This window comes from Xenopus laevis, chromosome 6S (genome assembly GCF_017654675.1).
Source record: "Xenopus laevis strain J_2021 chromosome 6S, Xenopus_laevis_v10.1, whole genome shotgun sequence".
Classification (NCBI taxonomy): Eukaryota; Metazoa; Chordata; class Amphibia; order Anura; family Pipidae; genus Xenopus; species Xenopus laevis.
This window is the reverse complement of record NC_054382.1, coordinates 95,234,828-95,251,146: the sequence shown is the minus strand read 5'-3', so window position 1 is coordinate 95,251,146 and position 16,319 is coordinate 95,234,828. Positions and strand designations below refer to the sequence as shown.

Here is a 16,319-nt window from a genome sequence, read left to right as displayed (position 1 = left end):
ACTATGCAGCTTGTGTTTTCCAAATGGGACCAATTTCTCATCTTTGCAAAGGATCCAATCACACTGGTTTCATCATTCACCTCCCTAAGTTACAACACAGTTTTCAGTAGCACAGCTCACAAGAGCTTCAAAGTGGCTCCCATGATATATATTCCTGGTTGCCCTTTTCACAAAATGAAAATTTGCTTACAGTAGATCCATCTAAACCAGGGGTCCTCAACCTTTTTCAACCTGTGAGTTACATTCAAATGTAAAAAGAGTTGGGGAGCAACACAAGCATGAAAAAAGTCCCTGGATTGGCTATGGGCCAAATCAATTCAGGTGTGGGACCTATTATCCAGAAATCTGGGGACCTGGGGTTTCTGAATAACAGATCTTTCTGTAATTTGGATTAGAAAATCATGTAAACTTTATATAAACCCAATAGGCTGGGTTTGCTTCTAATCAAGATTAATCCTATCTTAGTTTGAATTTTATTATTACAAAGAAAAAGAAAATCATTTTTTAAAATGTGGAAAATGTGGTTATTTAGGTAAAACGGAATCTACAGGAGTCATCCTTTCTGTATTTTGGAGCTTTCTGTATAACTGATTTCCGGATAATGGATCCCATACCCACACTTAAGCAAGCAATTCTTATTTTATCTCTTTATTTCTAAGACCATACCTTGTACTTGATGGTAGCTAAGATGTATAAATCCATGTTGGTGCAAAACAACCCTTTTAGGTGTTTGTAGCAGACATAAGATATGGTGATCCACATTGCAGTAAGCCCTACGCCCCAAACTTTGCATGTCATCATTTTACTGTAGAGATGCAGGCAACTCAAACATCTCCATTTCACTGCCCCTCAAATATATAATTCATAGGCATGTGGGATTCAGTATTATTAACCAACAACTGCCATTGTCTGTAGCTGCAGAGCTATAGCGGGTATTAAAGGAAGAAGCAATGGAGAGATTCTAATATACTGTAAATACAGCACAAGTTTAGCTAAAGTGACATGGCAGGACAAAACATGGCAGGTAGGTTGGTTTACTTCTCATAACAGGATTATACACCATAATACTCTAGGCTAAAATCAGAATAGCGAAGAGGAAATTATTATATTTATTAGAAGCCATAAAATAATGTATAATTGCACATTTATGCTTCATGAGGATCGGAGCTAGAAATAAGCCTTTCAATGAGCCACAAAATGCAGTATAGCACCACAATTCATTGCTGACTGAAACTGGGCAACTGGGAAACTCTGTTAAATACAGAGTCATAACTCTTTGTCTACTTTCTGTTTGTCTTGCAGTGTGTCGCTGCTTTTGCAGTGTCGGCGGTTGCTTCCCAATGGGAGCGAACAGGGAAGCCTTTCAATCCACTGCTTGGTGAAACATATGAATTAGTTCGGTAGGTCATTGAAAACAGAAACACAATGTAACAAACTTGCATTGTATGTACTGTATATACGTACATACTGGAGTGGAGCATTATGTATAGTTCTTAAAGGGGAACTCTGGCTTCCAAACAAATTTGATAAAGAGGCCCACATAACAGAGAAAAACTCCTAATATACCCATCAGAGTTACCTGTTTCTTCAAAAAGTATGAATAAATGCCATTTTCTCTGCTGAAATCCAGCTGTTTAACAGTTATTCTCTTTCTGCATCATTTGAAATCCTGGCAGGGAATAAGGGTCTAAAACACTGATATTAAAAATTTTAACAACTTCTCCACAGCTTACAGACAGCATGAAGGAACTACACACCCCACAATGCATTGCACTGTGATATTCCGTTCCTTATTGAAATCACGTGTGCAGGGAATTGTGGGGTTTGGAGGATGTAGGCTAAGGACAGCTGCCTGTTGATACAAAGTAACAGTAGTCAGCCAGCTCAGCAAAGTAGTCAGAGAGATCAGCAGAAGAGCAGGGGGGAGGCTTAGGGAACTGTCAGAAACCATTAGAAATCATGAAAAGTCTGCATATTTTTTAAATGATGTATATTGCAAAGTTGCTTGAAATTATGTTTACCTTTCAAAAAGTAAGTTATGTTTTTGTGGAGTTCCCCTTTAAACGATGTATGTGGTAGTAGCAAACTCTAATGCTGTACAATATGCAAGAAATGATTTCCATAATGTTTCATAAGCAATTTCCCATTGTATTACATGTTTATTACATTTCTCCTCACTATAACATCAGTACAGTATGAAGCTTCATTCACTCCAATCACCTAAAATGTCTAGAAAATGCCTGGGATGTACATAGTCCTAAGTATGAATTTTAAATAATTCTGTTTATGATTCTTTCCTTTAGTGAGGATCTCGGGTTTAGATTAATTTCAGAACAAGTTAGTCATCACCCTCCCATCAGTGCATTCCATGCTGAGGGGATAAACAATGACTTCGTGTTCCATGGGTCCATTTACCCTAAACTCAAGTTCTGGGGTAAGAGTTTGGAAGCTGAACCAAAAGGAATTATAACTCTGGAGCTTCTCAAGTGAGTCACAATGTCTTTCAGTGTCTTTTCAGTGTTTTATGGTGCAAACCCCCACTCAGTGCTAAGGGTTAGGGCATTGTCATTGAATTGCATACCTTATGGGTTGCTTGGATATTTCACATTTGTTAGATATCTGTTTAGGTTTGTAGGAGCGACTTCAAAGTACTTTAAAACAATCAGTGCTATTACAAGTTATAAAGGGAAGAAGAGCATTGTGTGGGGACATTTTAACCTCATTGATCAACAACCTACACACTGCTTCTCTGCCTTTTAGAACTCGGAACAACTCTGATTAGTACTGCAGCCATCATCAATCTAAAGATGGGTGCAGTCTGTAGTCATTGGAAGTGAAGAGGGAACTGAAGTGCAGAAGATCATGTTTTGTAATAAAAACTGTACCGATTTTTAAATTAAAGTATATTTAAGATACATTTATTTTTCAGTGCAGTTTGCCTGATAATGTGATTTTATTTTTTGACTTAATGTCCCATTAATAAAACTCTGAGCAGCACCTATAGGTGCTGTGGTCTGGAGTTGTGGCTGCTTTATTTCGCTATTGGAATATTTCCTTGTTTGGTTTCAGTGATGGGCCAATGGCCATTTAAACAAGTCCTCTACAATCCAGGAATTGTCACACAGACTTTAAAATGAAGGCAGCTCCCGGTGATAATAATCACTTGCCTAAAACCCTGGGCCAGGGCTTCTGTTAGAAAACTGCAGAGAGCCAGGGTACTTTTGTGCAAGCACCACAGAACCAGAATCTACATCTTCACGCCAGGTGCACATGCTCAGTATAGTGAAAAACTACTAAAGTGCTACCGAAGCATTTTGTTGCCAACAGATTAGCCACAATAGTGCAAGCTATAACACTATATTTATTCTGCAGAATGCTTTACCATACCTGAGTAAACAGCTCTAGAAGCTCTCTCTGTTTGTTTAGGATAGCAGCTGCCATATTAGCTTGGTGTGACATCACTTCCTGCCTGAGTCTCTCCCTGCTCACTCATAGCTCAGATTACAGCAGGGAAGGGAGAAGGGAGGGGGAAAAGGTAGGGGGAGAGGGAGTTTGGAGCAAACCGAGCATGCTCAAGCCCTAGCCCTGAAGGTTTATGCTCAAAACAGGAAGTCTGATACAGAAATCCATGTTTACACAATAGATGGAAATAAATGCGGTGTTTGCTTGACCCTGCACAACAGAGGAAAAAATAAGCCATAGTAAAAGATCACTCCATGGTGCTCACACAAAAGTACCCCTAGTCTGTGCAGGTTGCTGCTAACAGGAGCACCAGACTGGGGTATCAGATATGCTATTTATATCCGTGGGGAGTGTTTAAAGGGATACTGTCATGGGAAAAAAAAGTTTTTTCGAAATGAATCAGTTAATAGTGCTGTTCCAGCAGAATTCTGTGCTGAAATCCATTTCTCAAAAGAGCAAACAGATTTTTTTATATTTAATTTTAAAATCTGACATGGGGCTAGACATTTTGTCAATTTCCCAGCTGCCCCAAGTCATGTGACGTGTGCCTGCACTTCAGGAGAGAAATGCTTTCTGGCAGGCTGCTGTTTTTCCTTCTCAATGTAACTGAATGTGTCTCAGTGAGACATGGGTTTTTACTATTAAGTGTTGTTCTTAGATCTACCAGGCAGCTTTTATCTTGTGTTAGGGAGCTGCTATCTGGTTACCTTCCCATTGTTCTTTTGTTTGGCTGCTGGGGGGAAAAAGGGAGGGGGTGATATCACTCCAACTTGCAGTACAGCAGTAAAGAGTGTTTGAAGTTTATCAGAGCATAAGTCACATGACTTGGGGCAGCTGGGAAATTGACAATATGTCTAGCCCCATGTCAGATTTCAAAATTGAATATAAAAAAATCCGTTTGCTCTTTTGAGAAATGGATTTCAGTGCAGAATTCTGCTGGAGCAGCACTATTAACTGATTCATTTTGGGAAAAAAATTTTTTCCCATGACAGTATCCCTTTAACATTTAAAACTCCGGCAGTCATTTTAAATTTCCTGCTCCTGTAAAGTGTAAACCACATGGGACATTTTGACCTTTGCTGCAATGAAGCCAAAAATAGCGTGTCACAGATATTTAGTTTGCAAATGATTTTTTGGCATGGAGAAACGGGTCACATTCGCCCATCACTATCTATGGGTATCATGCTGCCTAATGCACATATATGACAAGCTTAGCTCTTTGTAATCATTGGTAAAATGTATGTAAAAATATGCAGTAACAGTAAATAGTATTATATTGCAATTCTTTATATTGTTTTTTCAGACATAAGGAATCCTACACATGGACAAATCCTACTTGCTGTATACATAATATAATAGTGGGCAAACTCTGGATAGAGCAGTATGGCAATATGGAGATAACCAATCACAAGTAAGTGCTGGGGGATGGATGCTTGTGTTTTTCTTAGGCTTGAATGGCTTTGGAAGTAAAATTAAATCTTTTTTTTTTTACTAGAACTGGGGAAAAGTGCATCTTGAATTTTAAGCCATCGAAGCTTTTCGATAAAGAACTGCACAAAGTAGAAGGATACATTCAAGATAAAAGGTAACATTTTCCGCACATGGATAAATAGTATTTAGGATGGAATCAGCCTCTGTGCATATGGGAAGTGTTCTTGGTACATGCGAAAACCAAACTGCCCAGACTAGAAGAATATTCTGTTTTTGATAAACTGAGGAGAAACAAACGTTACGTGTAAGCCCAATACTGCTGAGTCTTGAATTATACAGGCATTTAGCAAAGCATTAAGCAGTGACCCCTATGTGCTGTCAAACATGGCTTTCTGCAAGCTCTGCCAGCCCGTAGCTGTTTCATGTGCAATAGTTCATCAGCCACAGGAATCAGTGAGTAGTTAGACACTTCTTGGACAGAAAATATCACTGAAGATAAATGGGAATAGCTAATGTATATTTAGTAAATAAATATTGTACAAGTGGGATGATGATTTGAAGCATCTGTTTTCCCAGGAAGTCCCTCTATTCCTTAATTCAGTTATTCTGCTCACATGAACTGGACTATGTAACTCAGACAGACAGACGGCACTTCTGGAATGTGGTTTATTAGGGTTGCCGCTGTTAGACACCTAACGTGTTTCGGGAATGTATCCCTTAGTCATAGGCTCTATGCACTTTATTGTCCATCATTTGTGCTTTTAATTACTTTTTCCAGCAAAAAGAAGCTGTGTGCTTTGTATGGGAAGTGGACAGAATGCTTGTATACCACAGATCCAGCTACATTTAATGCATTTAAAAAGAATGACAAGAAGGAAGTAGAAGAAAAGAAGAATTCTAAACAGGTAACTGTTCAACTACCCCCAGATGATTTGAGAGGTGCAAGTAACTGTGCTTGTTGTGAGCTCTTCTGCAAGTGCCTATTTGCCCCTCCTTAAGGAGTGATGCCTGCGGAAAAGGCTCTCCCTTAGATTCATAGCTGAAGCTTACATACCAAAGCGGTAGTGATATCTAGAGAGAGGATAAAAGCCAGACTGGATTGAACAAAGTTGGAAAAAAATGAAGTAAAATAGAGCACAAGTAGCAAAGTAAATGACAACCTTAGTGCATACATTCTGAAAGCTAAAATGTCTTTGGAAGCATGTAACATCCCAAAGAATCCATAATCAACGCAAACGGTGTGGCAGTCTCCTTGTTATCTTTTGTGTAATGAGCTTTCACATGTCAATATTGTTGACTCTACATGTATTCTATGCTTATTTTGCCACATTCACCATCACCAATTCACCATTCACCATTAGCAAGGTGGGATGCACCCCACTTGTTTCAGCATGACATCAGAGGACTCCAGAGGAAAACTCTTTGCAACCAATCAGGAACCTTTTTTTTTCTAATTACATGATTATCCACTAATGAAAACTTTTGAAAACAAATTGACTAAGCCATCTTCCAGATATGTTAACATCTATGATAAAGATAATTCATTTTATTCAAGCTGTATTCCTCGTGAGGAAACTTCGGGCGACTTCGGAAATCGAAGTGCCACGAGTGCCATTGCGCTGGTGTTTTCTCATTATAACAGGCAGAAGGCGACTAAATCTCACCGAATCTGCCCGTGTGCCCCTGCCTTCCGCCTGGTGGTGATGGTAGATGGAGAGATTAGTTGCCCAGTGCCAAATCTTCTCTACAGCAGGCCACTAATCTCCCCAAAATGCCTTCCCGTCGGCAAGAATACGATTCACCGGCGGGATGTCATTTAAATTGCTTCAGATTTCTGAAGCCACCCGAAGTTGCCGCAAATCCAAATCGATTTGTATGCCATCCTGCCGGCATTTTGGGGAGATTAGTCACCTACAGTAGAGAAGATTTGTCACTGGGTGACTAATCTCCCAGTGTGGTACCACCCTAACAGGAAATAGGAAGGTTTTTTTTGGCAGAAGATAATTTACAGAGCTGATTTTATTGATCCTTACATTGACTACAAGAGGATTCTATGACATCTATAGCTTCTGTTCATTCCTATAAATGATTAAATGCATTTAACCTGATACCATCTGTGACATTGAGAGGGTCTCTTAATCCTTGAAAGGGTATCAAAATAATTACCTTAGGGTATATGAGGATATCAGAGTCTGGGCCGGAGTATTTTTATAATTACCCGTAAGAGGATCATAAGAATCTACAAATATGTTGCCAGGGCCTGGTATTACAGTTAAATAATATTGAAGCAGTGTGTTTCTTGTTGAGCTTTCATTGTGCCTTAGGGCTTCTGAAATAAAGACCATTTGATGAATGTGTTCATATGGTTATACTATATGTCATAAGCGATTTATAAATGATTAAAGGAATTGTTCAGTATAAAAAATAAAAACTGGGTAAATAGGCTGTGCAAAATAAAAAATGTTTCTAATATAATTTAGTTAGCCAAAAATGTAATGTATAAAGACTGGATGTGTAACATAATAGCCAGAACACTACTTCCTGCTTTTTAGCTTCCTTGGTTTCCGCTGGCCCCTCTTAACTCAACTCTCAGCTCAGCTCTCTAACTCAGAGTTAGAGAGCTGAAAAGCGGGAAGTTAGATTTTGGCTTTTATATTAGACATCCAGTCACTCCAGCCTTTATTCATTACATTTTTGCTAACTAACTATATTAGAAATATTTTTAATTTTACAGGAAGCCAGATTAGTGACTTGGATGCCTTTTGTGTGAGGAAGAAACCTCAAGGTGACATATATTAAAGGGGAACTATCGCAAAAATGAAAATTTAATATAAGCTTCAGCATACTGAAATAAAAAACATTCTAAATATAACCTATTAAATATTCGGTACCGTTTCTGAAACAATCAAGTTCATCTTCTCTGTTCCTCTCTCAGCATCTGTCATTCTGGCTTCATGCAGGAGTTGGGTGTCAGATAATCATTGACTCAGTGTCAGGATCAGCCTCAACTACTATGAAACTCAGCTGAGTTATTGAGGCTTAGCCACCTACCTAGCTGTCAGGGATCTAAGTGCTGACACTATAGAATTCACATTTCCTGATCTATGAGTCGTGTTAACTGGCAACACACAGTGCTACAAGATCAGTTAAAGGGGAACTATCATGATAATGAAAATTTAATATAAGCCTCATCACACTGAAATATGAAACTTTCTAAATACAATCAATTAAATATCTGTACCGTTTTCTGAAATAATCAAGTTTATATTCACTATTCCTCTCTCAGCATCTGTTTCTCTTCATGCAGCAGTTGGGTGTCAGATAATCATTGACAGTTAGATTCAATATACCTTATAGGGGGGGCTCCTTTTGCCTGGAAGATGTATTAGAGATCACTCTATAAAAATCACCAGACATCATGTCTCTCTACATGCAGGATTTGTGCAAAAGGCGGTTATTTTGTTCGATTTTGTTTGTACTGGAATCTGTTATCTGAGTGAGCTGCTAGAAATGGAAGCCCCCCCATAAGATATATTGGATCATTCATCTGACACCCAACTGCCGCATGAAGAGAGAATGAAGAGAAACAGATGCTGAAAGAGGAATAGTGAAGATAAACGTGATTATTTCAGAAACAATACAGAATATTTAATTGATCGTATTTAGAAAGTTTCTTATTTCAGTATTATGCAGCTTATATTAAATTCTCATTTTCGCAAAAGTTCCCCTTTAAGGCCAGCAGTGAAATGGTAAATCATGAAAAGGTAGTTTGCAAATGCTCAGAAACGTAGTCATTAGAATATCCATTTTCATCAAGCAATGCATATTGTATTATTTGGGTATTGCACTTTGTCATTATATGAGTGAACTTACATGTAAATCAATTCTACAGGCTGGAAGTACAGAGGAACCTGATGAAATGCCATTGCCTGTTTCAGAAAGTGTACAGGTTATTCCGGGCAGCACACAGTTGTGGAGAATAGCACCTAGACCTTCCAATTCTGCGCAGGTATATGTTCAGTGAATATAATCTATGAAATATATGTATATGGATTATCTCCCTTCCACGGTGCCCCCATTGCATCCTCACAAATTCAGTCGGGTTAAATCCACCAGTGTTGTAGGGAAATTGCTGCTGCTACTTTCCATCTTGCAGCCCTGCTATCTGTCTCTTTATTGCCTTTGAATAACATTGGCATCACTTTTTTAATCCAGTGGTTATCAGGCAGTTCCCATAGATGTCAATTGTGGCTGATGTGGCTGTTTTTTGAAACTAGTTTGATACTAGTTTACCCTTAGGGTAAGGGCACACCTGGAGATTGGGGGAGAGATCGCCTCTTCTTTGGGTCGACTAATCTCCCCGAACTGCTTCCCTGTGTCTTCCATCTGCTTCAATGTAAAAAAGCCTGCGCCAATGCACTCGCGTTGCTTTGATTTCCGAAGTCGTCCAAAGTTTACTCGTGAGGAAACTTCGGAAATCGAAGCGCCCCAAGTGCATTAGCACAGGCGAAGCAGTTTGGGGAGATTAGTCGACCCAAAGAAGAGGCGATTAGTCGCCAGCGACTAAATCTCACCGAATCTCCAGGTGTGCCCTTACCCTACGTATTCTGGCAGAGATTTTGGCCTCATCCCCACTATTTCATTCTTCTTTTTAATATCTTCCTCCTTGCTTGTTAGTACACATAAATACTTAAATATGCACAACCAGGTTTGGATGCCACAGTACCTTGCATAAATATTAATTTACCCTCCTGCTCTTTGGACATAGCACTTTCTTAAGATAAGTTGGTAACAGTAACTAGCGACAAGTGCTGCCCAGCCATTCTGCAAGACTTATTCATAGCGATCTCTGAGATCCTGTGCTTGTTTAACATGTTTGTATCTTGTAATTGTGTTAATCTGACTATAATAGCTCCTTAACTGTCTTCATTTTTTAACTCTTTCAGATGTACAACTTTACTAACTTTGCACTAGCCTTAAATGAGTCTGATAAGGACATGGAAAGTGTAATCCCTAAAACAGACTGTAGACTGCGTCCGGATATAAGAGCTATGGAAAATGGAGAAATTGGTAATATAGAGAACTGTGTTGGGAATTTTACTAGTACTCTTGCAAGCTGTAAATAAATAAAATTATAGGGGAAGGGATCCTAGAACGGACTTTTTAACTGTGTGATTGAGATGCTGATATTTTGAGTAGAGATGCACCCAATCCAGGATTCGGTTCGGGAATCGGCTAGGATTCGTCATTTTTCAGCGAATCCTTCTGCCCGGCCAAACCGAATCCTAATTTGCATATGCAAATTAGGGCGGAGAGGGAAATTGCGTGACTTTTTGTCACAAAACAACAAAGTAAAAAATGTTTTCCCCTTCCCACCCCTAATTTGCATGTGCTAAAAAAGGATTCGGCCGAATCTTTCACGAAGGATTCTGGGGTTTGGCCGAATCCAAAATAGTGGATTCGGTGCATCCCTAATTTTGAGACAATTTGCTGTTTTTTTTTAATCATTAGCCTTTTTTTCTGCTGTTAGCTTAGTTGCCAGGGTCATTGATGACCATTATGCAGACTGATGCTTGATGTTTTTAAATAACAGAGCCATGTTTCAGTATTGGCACCTAAGGGACTATGTCATATAGAAAGTGCCAAAATGCAGTTTCAAATACCTATTTATTATGTAGCTGGGGAAAAAGAATCACTGTTAGAATAATAAACAAAGGGAAAAAACTGTTACATATCCCTTTATTTAATTGAAACTGCTTATGATTGTGCTTGTTTTTAGACTCAGCCAGTGAGGAAAAGAAAAGATTAGAAGAGAAGCAAAGAGCTGCTCGGAAGAGTCGTTCCAAAACTGACGAGGATTGGAAAACCAGGTGTGTGCAAGAAGTCCAGAGCCCTCAAAAAATTGTCTAATTCTAACAAAGTATAAAACATATATATTGCAAACAAATTTGGACTTGCTGTATCTCTATATAATTCTGACCCAAATTGTGTTGTTTTTCATGCAAGTTCTAAAACTAGATAGTGGGAACCCAATTAAACAAAGGAGTCAAAACCATAATGCCTGTTCATTTATTTGTTGAGAAAAATGTGAAAGTGTGTAAACCTCTAGGATTCTCTATTGATTTGAGGGAGAAATTAGTGTTGAATAAGTGTTGAAGGAATGGGATGATATTCAATGTGAGTGTGGGAGACCTTGACTTATTTAAAGATCAAGATCTTCTCTATTCAAGTCTGCTCTCAACAACCCAGAGCAAGGTGTTTAATACTCTGGGAAATCTGACAGGTCTACAAGCTAAAGCCTGAAGAGCTAAAGGCTTCTTTATTGCAATGATCTATGTAAGTGTTCATGAGGCCACCATCAGGAGAACCCTGTACAAAAATAATGTGCATATCAGGGTTAAAAAGAGAAAGCCACTGCTATCCAAAAAGGATCATTGCTGCCCAAGTAGAGTTTGCCATATGGATAAGTTAGACGGCTATTGGAAGAATGTTGGAATGAAAGGCAAACGCTTCATTCCAGCATAACAGCCTTTTCCCATCCGTGAAACATGGTGCTGGCAGTATTAAGGTTCGGGCCTTCTTTGCTGCCTCTGGTTTGCCATAATTGATGGAACTATTAATTTTACCAGCAATATCCGAAAGAAAAATGTCATGGTATCTATCCATAACCTGAGATCGAAGAGAAGGCAGTTCATGCAGCAAGACCATAAACACACAAGTGGATTTTTCCTCAATAAATAAATGAACAAGTATTATGTTGTAACTCATATGTTTAATTGGGTACTCATTATGTAGTTGTAGGACTTGCACGAAAAACAGATCACTTTTAGGTCATGTTTATGCAGAAATATTCAAAAAGGTCCACAAATGTTTACGCTCCACTGCAGTATTGGCATTAATTCAAATCAAAGGTTTGCATGATAAAAAATATTCTCATAATTGTTATATGTCAGTCCGTTGTCCTCCGCGCTGAATCCTCACTGAGCACTGGGAGCCATGTCGCTCCCTTTGAGAATAATGATTTCTGATGCTCAGTGAAAATTTCTTCTGCGCTTCTTTTGGGCGGCTTTAAGCAGACTCATTTGTAAATCCAATTTCCCTGAAGATGACTGTACCTACTTTTAGTGGCTTGCACATTAATTTAGCAGGATCCCCTGGATAACAGGATCACAGTAGTGTCCGTCAAATATTTCCCCTTTTATGCTTATTAATAATAAGGCAGAAAATCAAAATATTCAAATATTAAGCTGGCCATAGAGTTCAGCACATAGTGTACAAAATGAACTGTTTGCTGCACAGATGTACCATGGATATCCGTTTGCTTGGCAATCTGGCAGTTTTCGTAATCTGCCAGTGTACCATATCTGCCAGTTTATGGTGCATTTTCAGATGAGTGCCTGCTCTTTTAAATATTTGGACTCTTTACCTGAAAGAACAAAACAATTACAAGTTGGCCATGTCATGTATGGCCCCTTATGATGTGTATGACTTTTAGTGACTTGCAAAATGCCAAGTTAATTTAAGTGCTTACATTCAGCCTCCTCCCCGACAAAGACCAACAACTCAATACACAACTGCTTTCATTGAAACAGAATGTCACAACACTTAATACTGAGTTGTTGAGTTGTTGAGTTTTAGCTGTGCAGAACTAATCTACTTAACATGTGTTGATAGAATGTTCAACTGAGCTACTTCAGCAACAGAGGAAGTTTGCAAATATTTCAGGAGATGCCTAATTCCCCATCTTCTCTCCGTTACAGGTCTAAATCCCTAATATGGCCCACTTTTTAAACCTCAAATTGTAGATCTAATGCCCTAAAGCTACTTCTTTGCTAATGTTATGTAAAATTTTATGCAAAATGTTATGTAAATGTTATACTGTGATTGAACATCCGACCAATACAAACCTGTACTGCATATTTTGCAGCAACTGATAATCTCATATGTGTTTATCATGTCAACAGATGGTTCCACCAAGGCCCCAACCCCTACAATGGTTCACAGGACTGGCTTTACTCTGGAAACTACTGGGACAGGAACTATTCCAAACTGCCAGATATTTATTAAAACTGCCTCATAGGACAGACCTGTTTCCAGCTGTATCCAATGTAGATTTGTGTGTTTGACTCTTCCAAAAAAAAAAAAAAATGCACCTTTATAGCACTCTAATTCTAGAACTTCATTTAAGCATTCCAACTGGATTAGTGGACATTTATTTGTAAGAAAGAGACAGCCAAGCAATATTTCTAGGATCAGTGTTCAGCATTATAGTGATGGTAGGGGGTTAAGCTTGGAACTTTTGCTGGCAGCTATTTATTAAAGACAGTGAAATTCTGTGATCCAGAGACAGGGCATCATTGTTTGAAATATTGGGTGCTCTCCTCGCTGGTTATACTGAAGGTTTGATATATTTTTGAGAAATACTAAGCACAATTAAGCACTGAATGTGTTAGATTAATATGCAGGATGTTATTACCCATTGTTTTATCAGGTCAGCCTTGTTTTTATTCCTTTAATTATGGGGTTTACATTTCTATTTTATTTTATTTATCATATTGACACTTATTTCTAGGTATAAAATCTGCTATACATGGTATGAAACTGTAGATGTTATTAATATATAGGACAAAGTTGGCAAAACCTGCTGTCAGGAAGGAACTAATGTTCTGAAAGATATTTACTCCGCTTTGTCACTTTTCATATAGTAGCTAATAACTTATGTGTAATAAGATGACGCTGGATTGGAAACCATTGCTTAAAACTATATTCTGAGAATTCATTTTTAAGGAGCACAGAGAAGCTGTATAACAACAATATATGTGCAGCGTATATTCAGGGATACAACGCTAACTCCCCGATTTTCAGCCTGTACCAAAACTTAATGACAGTGCAGCAGTATAGACTGCGAGCATCCGACACTGAAGCCTGCGTCATCTTTTCACTGACATACATCGGGGATTCCACTTCCTATAGTGTACACACATGTATATTTTTGTATCCCTCTTTTCCCTACAGGTTCTAGAAGTATTTGTCCATTGGCACAAAGCAATGTGGAAAAGCAGTAGAATTCTAATAATTGTTTAGCGTATAATAAAATAACCTTAATTTATCAAGTGCTGCTAAATAAAGCATTTAAATAGCTCTGAAAATATGTTTTGGGGGTTTTGTTTCATTTGTTATTTCTGCAAATGTTATATATATATATATATATATATATATATATATATATATATAAATATATATATATATATATATAATATATATATATATATAAATATATATATATATATATAAATATATATATAAATAAATAAAGGGAAAAGTTGTGCTCACCAATAATTTTTAAACCGATAAGTGGGGGTGCAATGAGGCTGTGACCACAAATACAGAGGACAAATACAAGAAGTCCTCTGCATTCAACCCATTATCAATATATTTGAGACATCTTGTGCACTCAAAAATGTGTTTTTAAGTGAGATCCGTTATATGGAAACCTGTTATACAGAAAGCTCCGAATTAGGGAAATTCTATCTCCCAGAGACTTTATTTTATCCAAACAATGCACTTTTTTTTTTTTTTAAAAAAAAAATCCTTTTTCTCTATAATAATAATAAAACAGTACCTTGTACATGATCCAAGCTTAGATATAAGTAATCTTTAATTACGAAGAGATACTTTATCCGGAAAGCCCCAGGTCCTGAGCTGTCTAAATAACAGGTCACATATCTGTATTCCTGTAGTTTGTGGATATGAGATATATATATATTTTAGCTGGAGCTGCTTTCATCTGTTCCTTACTGTCTTCAGGTCAGCATAAGAAAAAGGCAGCAGGACTATGGTGTCCATTCATCAGCTCCATAAGGAAGTTCTAGATCTAAAGCTAAGCACACAAGCGATTGTTAAGGCTGTCCAATAATCCCAGGATATCAAAACCTGTCAGGCAGATAATATGCAATTTGGTCACCTGAAAAGTTGACTCATCCAGCTGGTGGCCCATACAATACTGCAGCTCCATGCTATCCTCTGTGCTACCACTGGTGGATAACTCAGTACATCTAGAGATGAAATGCCTGCTTAGGAGCCCACACAGCCTTTTTGCAGATGAGTGAGTGTGACCAACAACATCTTATTTGCAGATGGATATTGTCAGATTAATCTACATTTGTATTTGTGACCAATATCCGGGATTCCAATAAGCTAAGGGCTGTGAGCTTGTCAATTTTATGTCTATGTACATTATACATTTAATTCTCATAAACTACAGCAGCTCTAATACCAATGAGCTACCATTTCATGGCCATATTCATCAATTCATTTGTTTTTCAGAGGGGCATATATACAATACCTAAATGATCCTACCAGGTGACATATTGGTTATGAATTGTAGGGATTTCGGTTGCAAACAGGACTTATGTCTATGGATGAATGTAACTTTGAGGAAAATAAATAATACAGATTTGAATGGGAAGTGTACATAACAAAATGCAGCAGATAGTGAGGTGGAATGGAGAAAGAGGGAGTGGAAGAGTAAGAAGCACAGGAAAGAAAGAGAATTGGCACTTTTTGGGTAGGGGCACACAAGTGATCATGGGATGAGACAAAGCCACAAGAAAAATGAGGCAGGAGAGAGATGGTTAGGAAAAAGACACCCTGACTCTATCCCACTAATGAAACAGAATCCCAAACAGTAACATAAACACAAGGAGAAAACCATGAGCATTGTGACTATGAACATTTTGATTCATCCAGGTCATGGTATATCTAATATACAGTACCACCCTTGCCAAAAGTGCCCATGAGTGGCAGTGATAAACAATTGCAGCAGCACTCCGATATGTGAAAAAAATTTTTTATTCGTGCAACAACGGCAACGTTTCGGACTATTCCAGTCCTTTATTTGGCTTGATAAAGGACTGGAATAGTCCGAAACGTTGCCGTTGTTGCACGAATAAAAAGTTTTTTTCACATATCAGAGTGCTGCTGCAATTGTTTATCTACATGTAGAGAACCTGTGCACAGAGGAGTTCAGCGTGCACCCGAGACTGCAAACAGTGAGTTGTGTGAGTGTGGCACTTTACCTCTGACTTTGCATGAGTGGCAGTGATGTATACATTTTTCTTTCTGGATAAAGAAGCAGACACAACACACACACACAATGCTCGTGTATCTAATACAAGTGGTTAAAAAAAACAACTGGACTCGCTGAGTAATTATTGAAGACATTGCACTACTTATCCAAGCAGCTTCTTCAGTTCAACTGACAGGTGCGGGAAGTTCTCAGCATATAGACTCTTCCTCGGTAATCCTATCACAGTAACTACACAGAATCAACACCTCTGTGAATTTCAGATATCACCTCTTTGAAGAGTTACAATGTGCCATTGTGATTGGATTAGTGGAAGAATTTATATGCCGAGAACTTCAGT

At 38.2% G+C, this 16,319-nt stretch overlaps 1 protein-coding gene across 5 annotated transcripts in view; it reads left to right on the top strand.

The window, feature by feature from the left end:
- LOC108719724 (oxysterol-binding protein-related protein 1-like) overlaps positions 1-14,042 on the top strand; it is a 41,635-nt gene extending 27,593 nt beyond the window's left edge. For all 5 annotated transcript variants that reach the window (XM_041567849.1, XM_041567850.1, XM_041567851.1 and 2 more), the window contains 9 exons: positions 1,303-1,400; positions 2,304-2,486; positions 4,766-4,873; positions 4,958-5,047; positions 5,672-5,798; positions 8,786-8,902; positions 9,840-9,963; positions 10,673-10,763; positions 12,858-14,042. In XM_041567849.1, coding sequence (XP_041423783.1) covers positions 1,303-1,400; positions 2,304-2,486; positions 4,766-4,873; positions 4,958-5,047; positions 5,672-5,798; positions 8,786-8,902; positions 9,840-9,963; positions 10,673-10,763; positions 12,858-12,960 — 1,041 coding nt within the window. In that variant the 3' untranslated portion in view covers positions 12,961-14,042. The remainder of the gene's footprint in view (positions 1-1,302; positions 1,401-2,303; positions 2,487-4,765; positions 4,874-4,957; positions 5,048-5,671; positions 5,799-8,785; positions 8,903-9,839; positions 9,964-10,672; positions 10,764-12,857) is intronic.
- Positions 14,043-16,319: the final 2,277 nt, after the last annotated feature.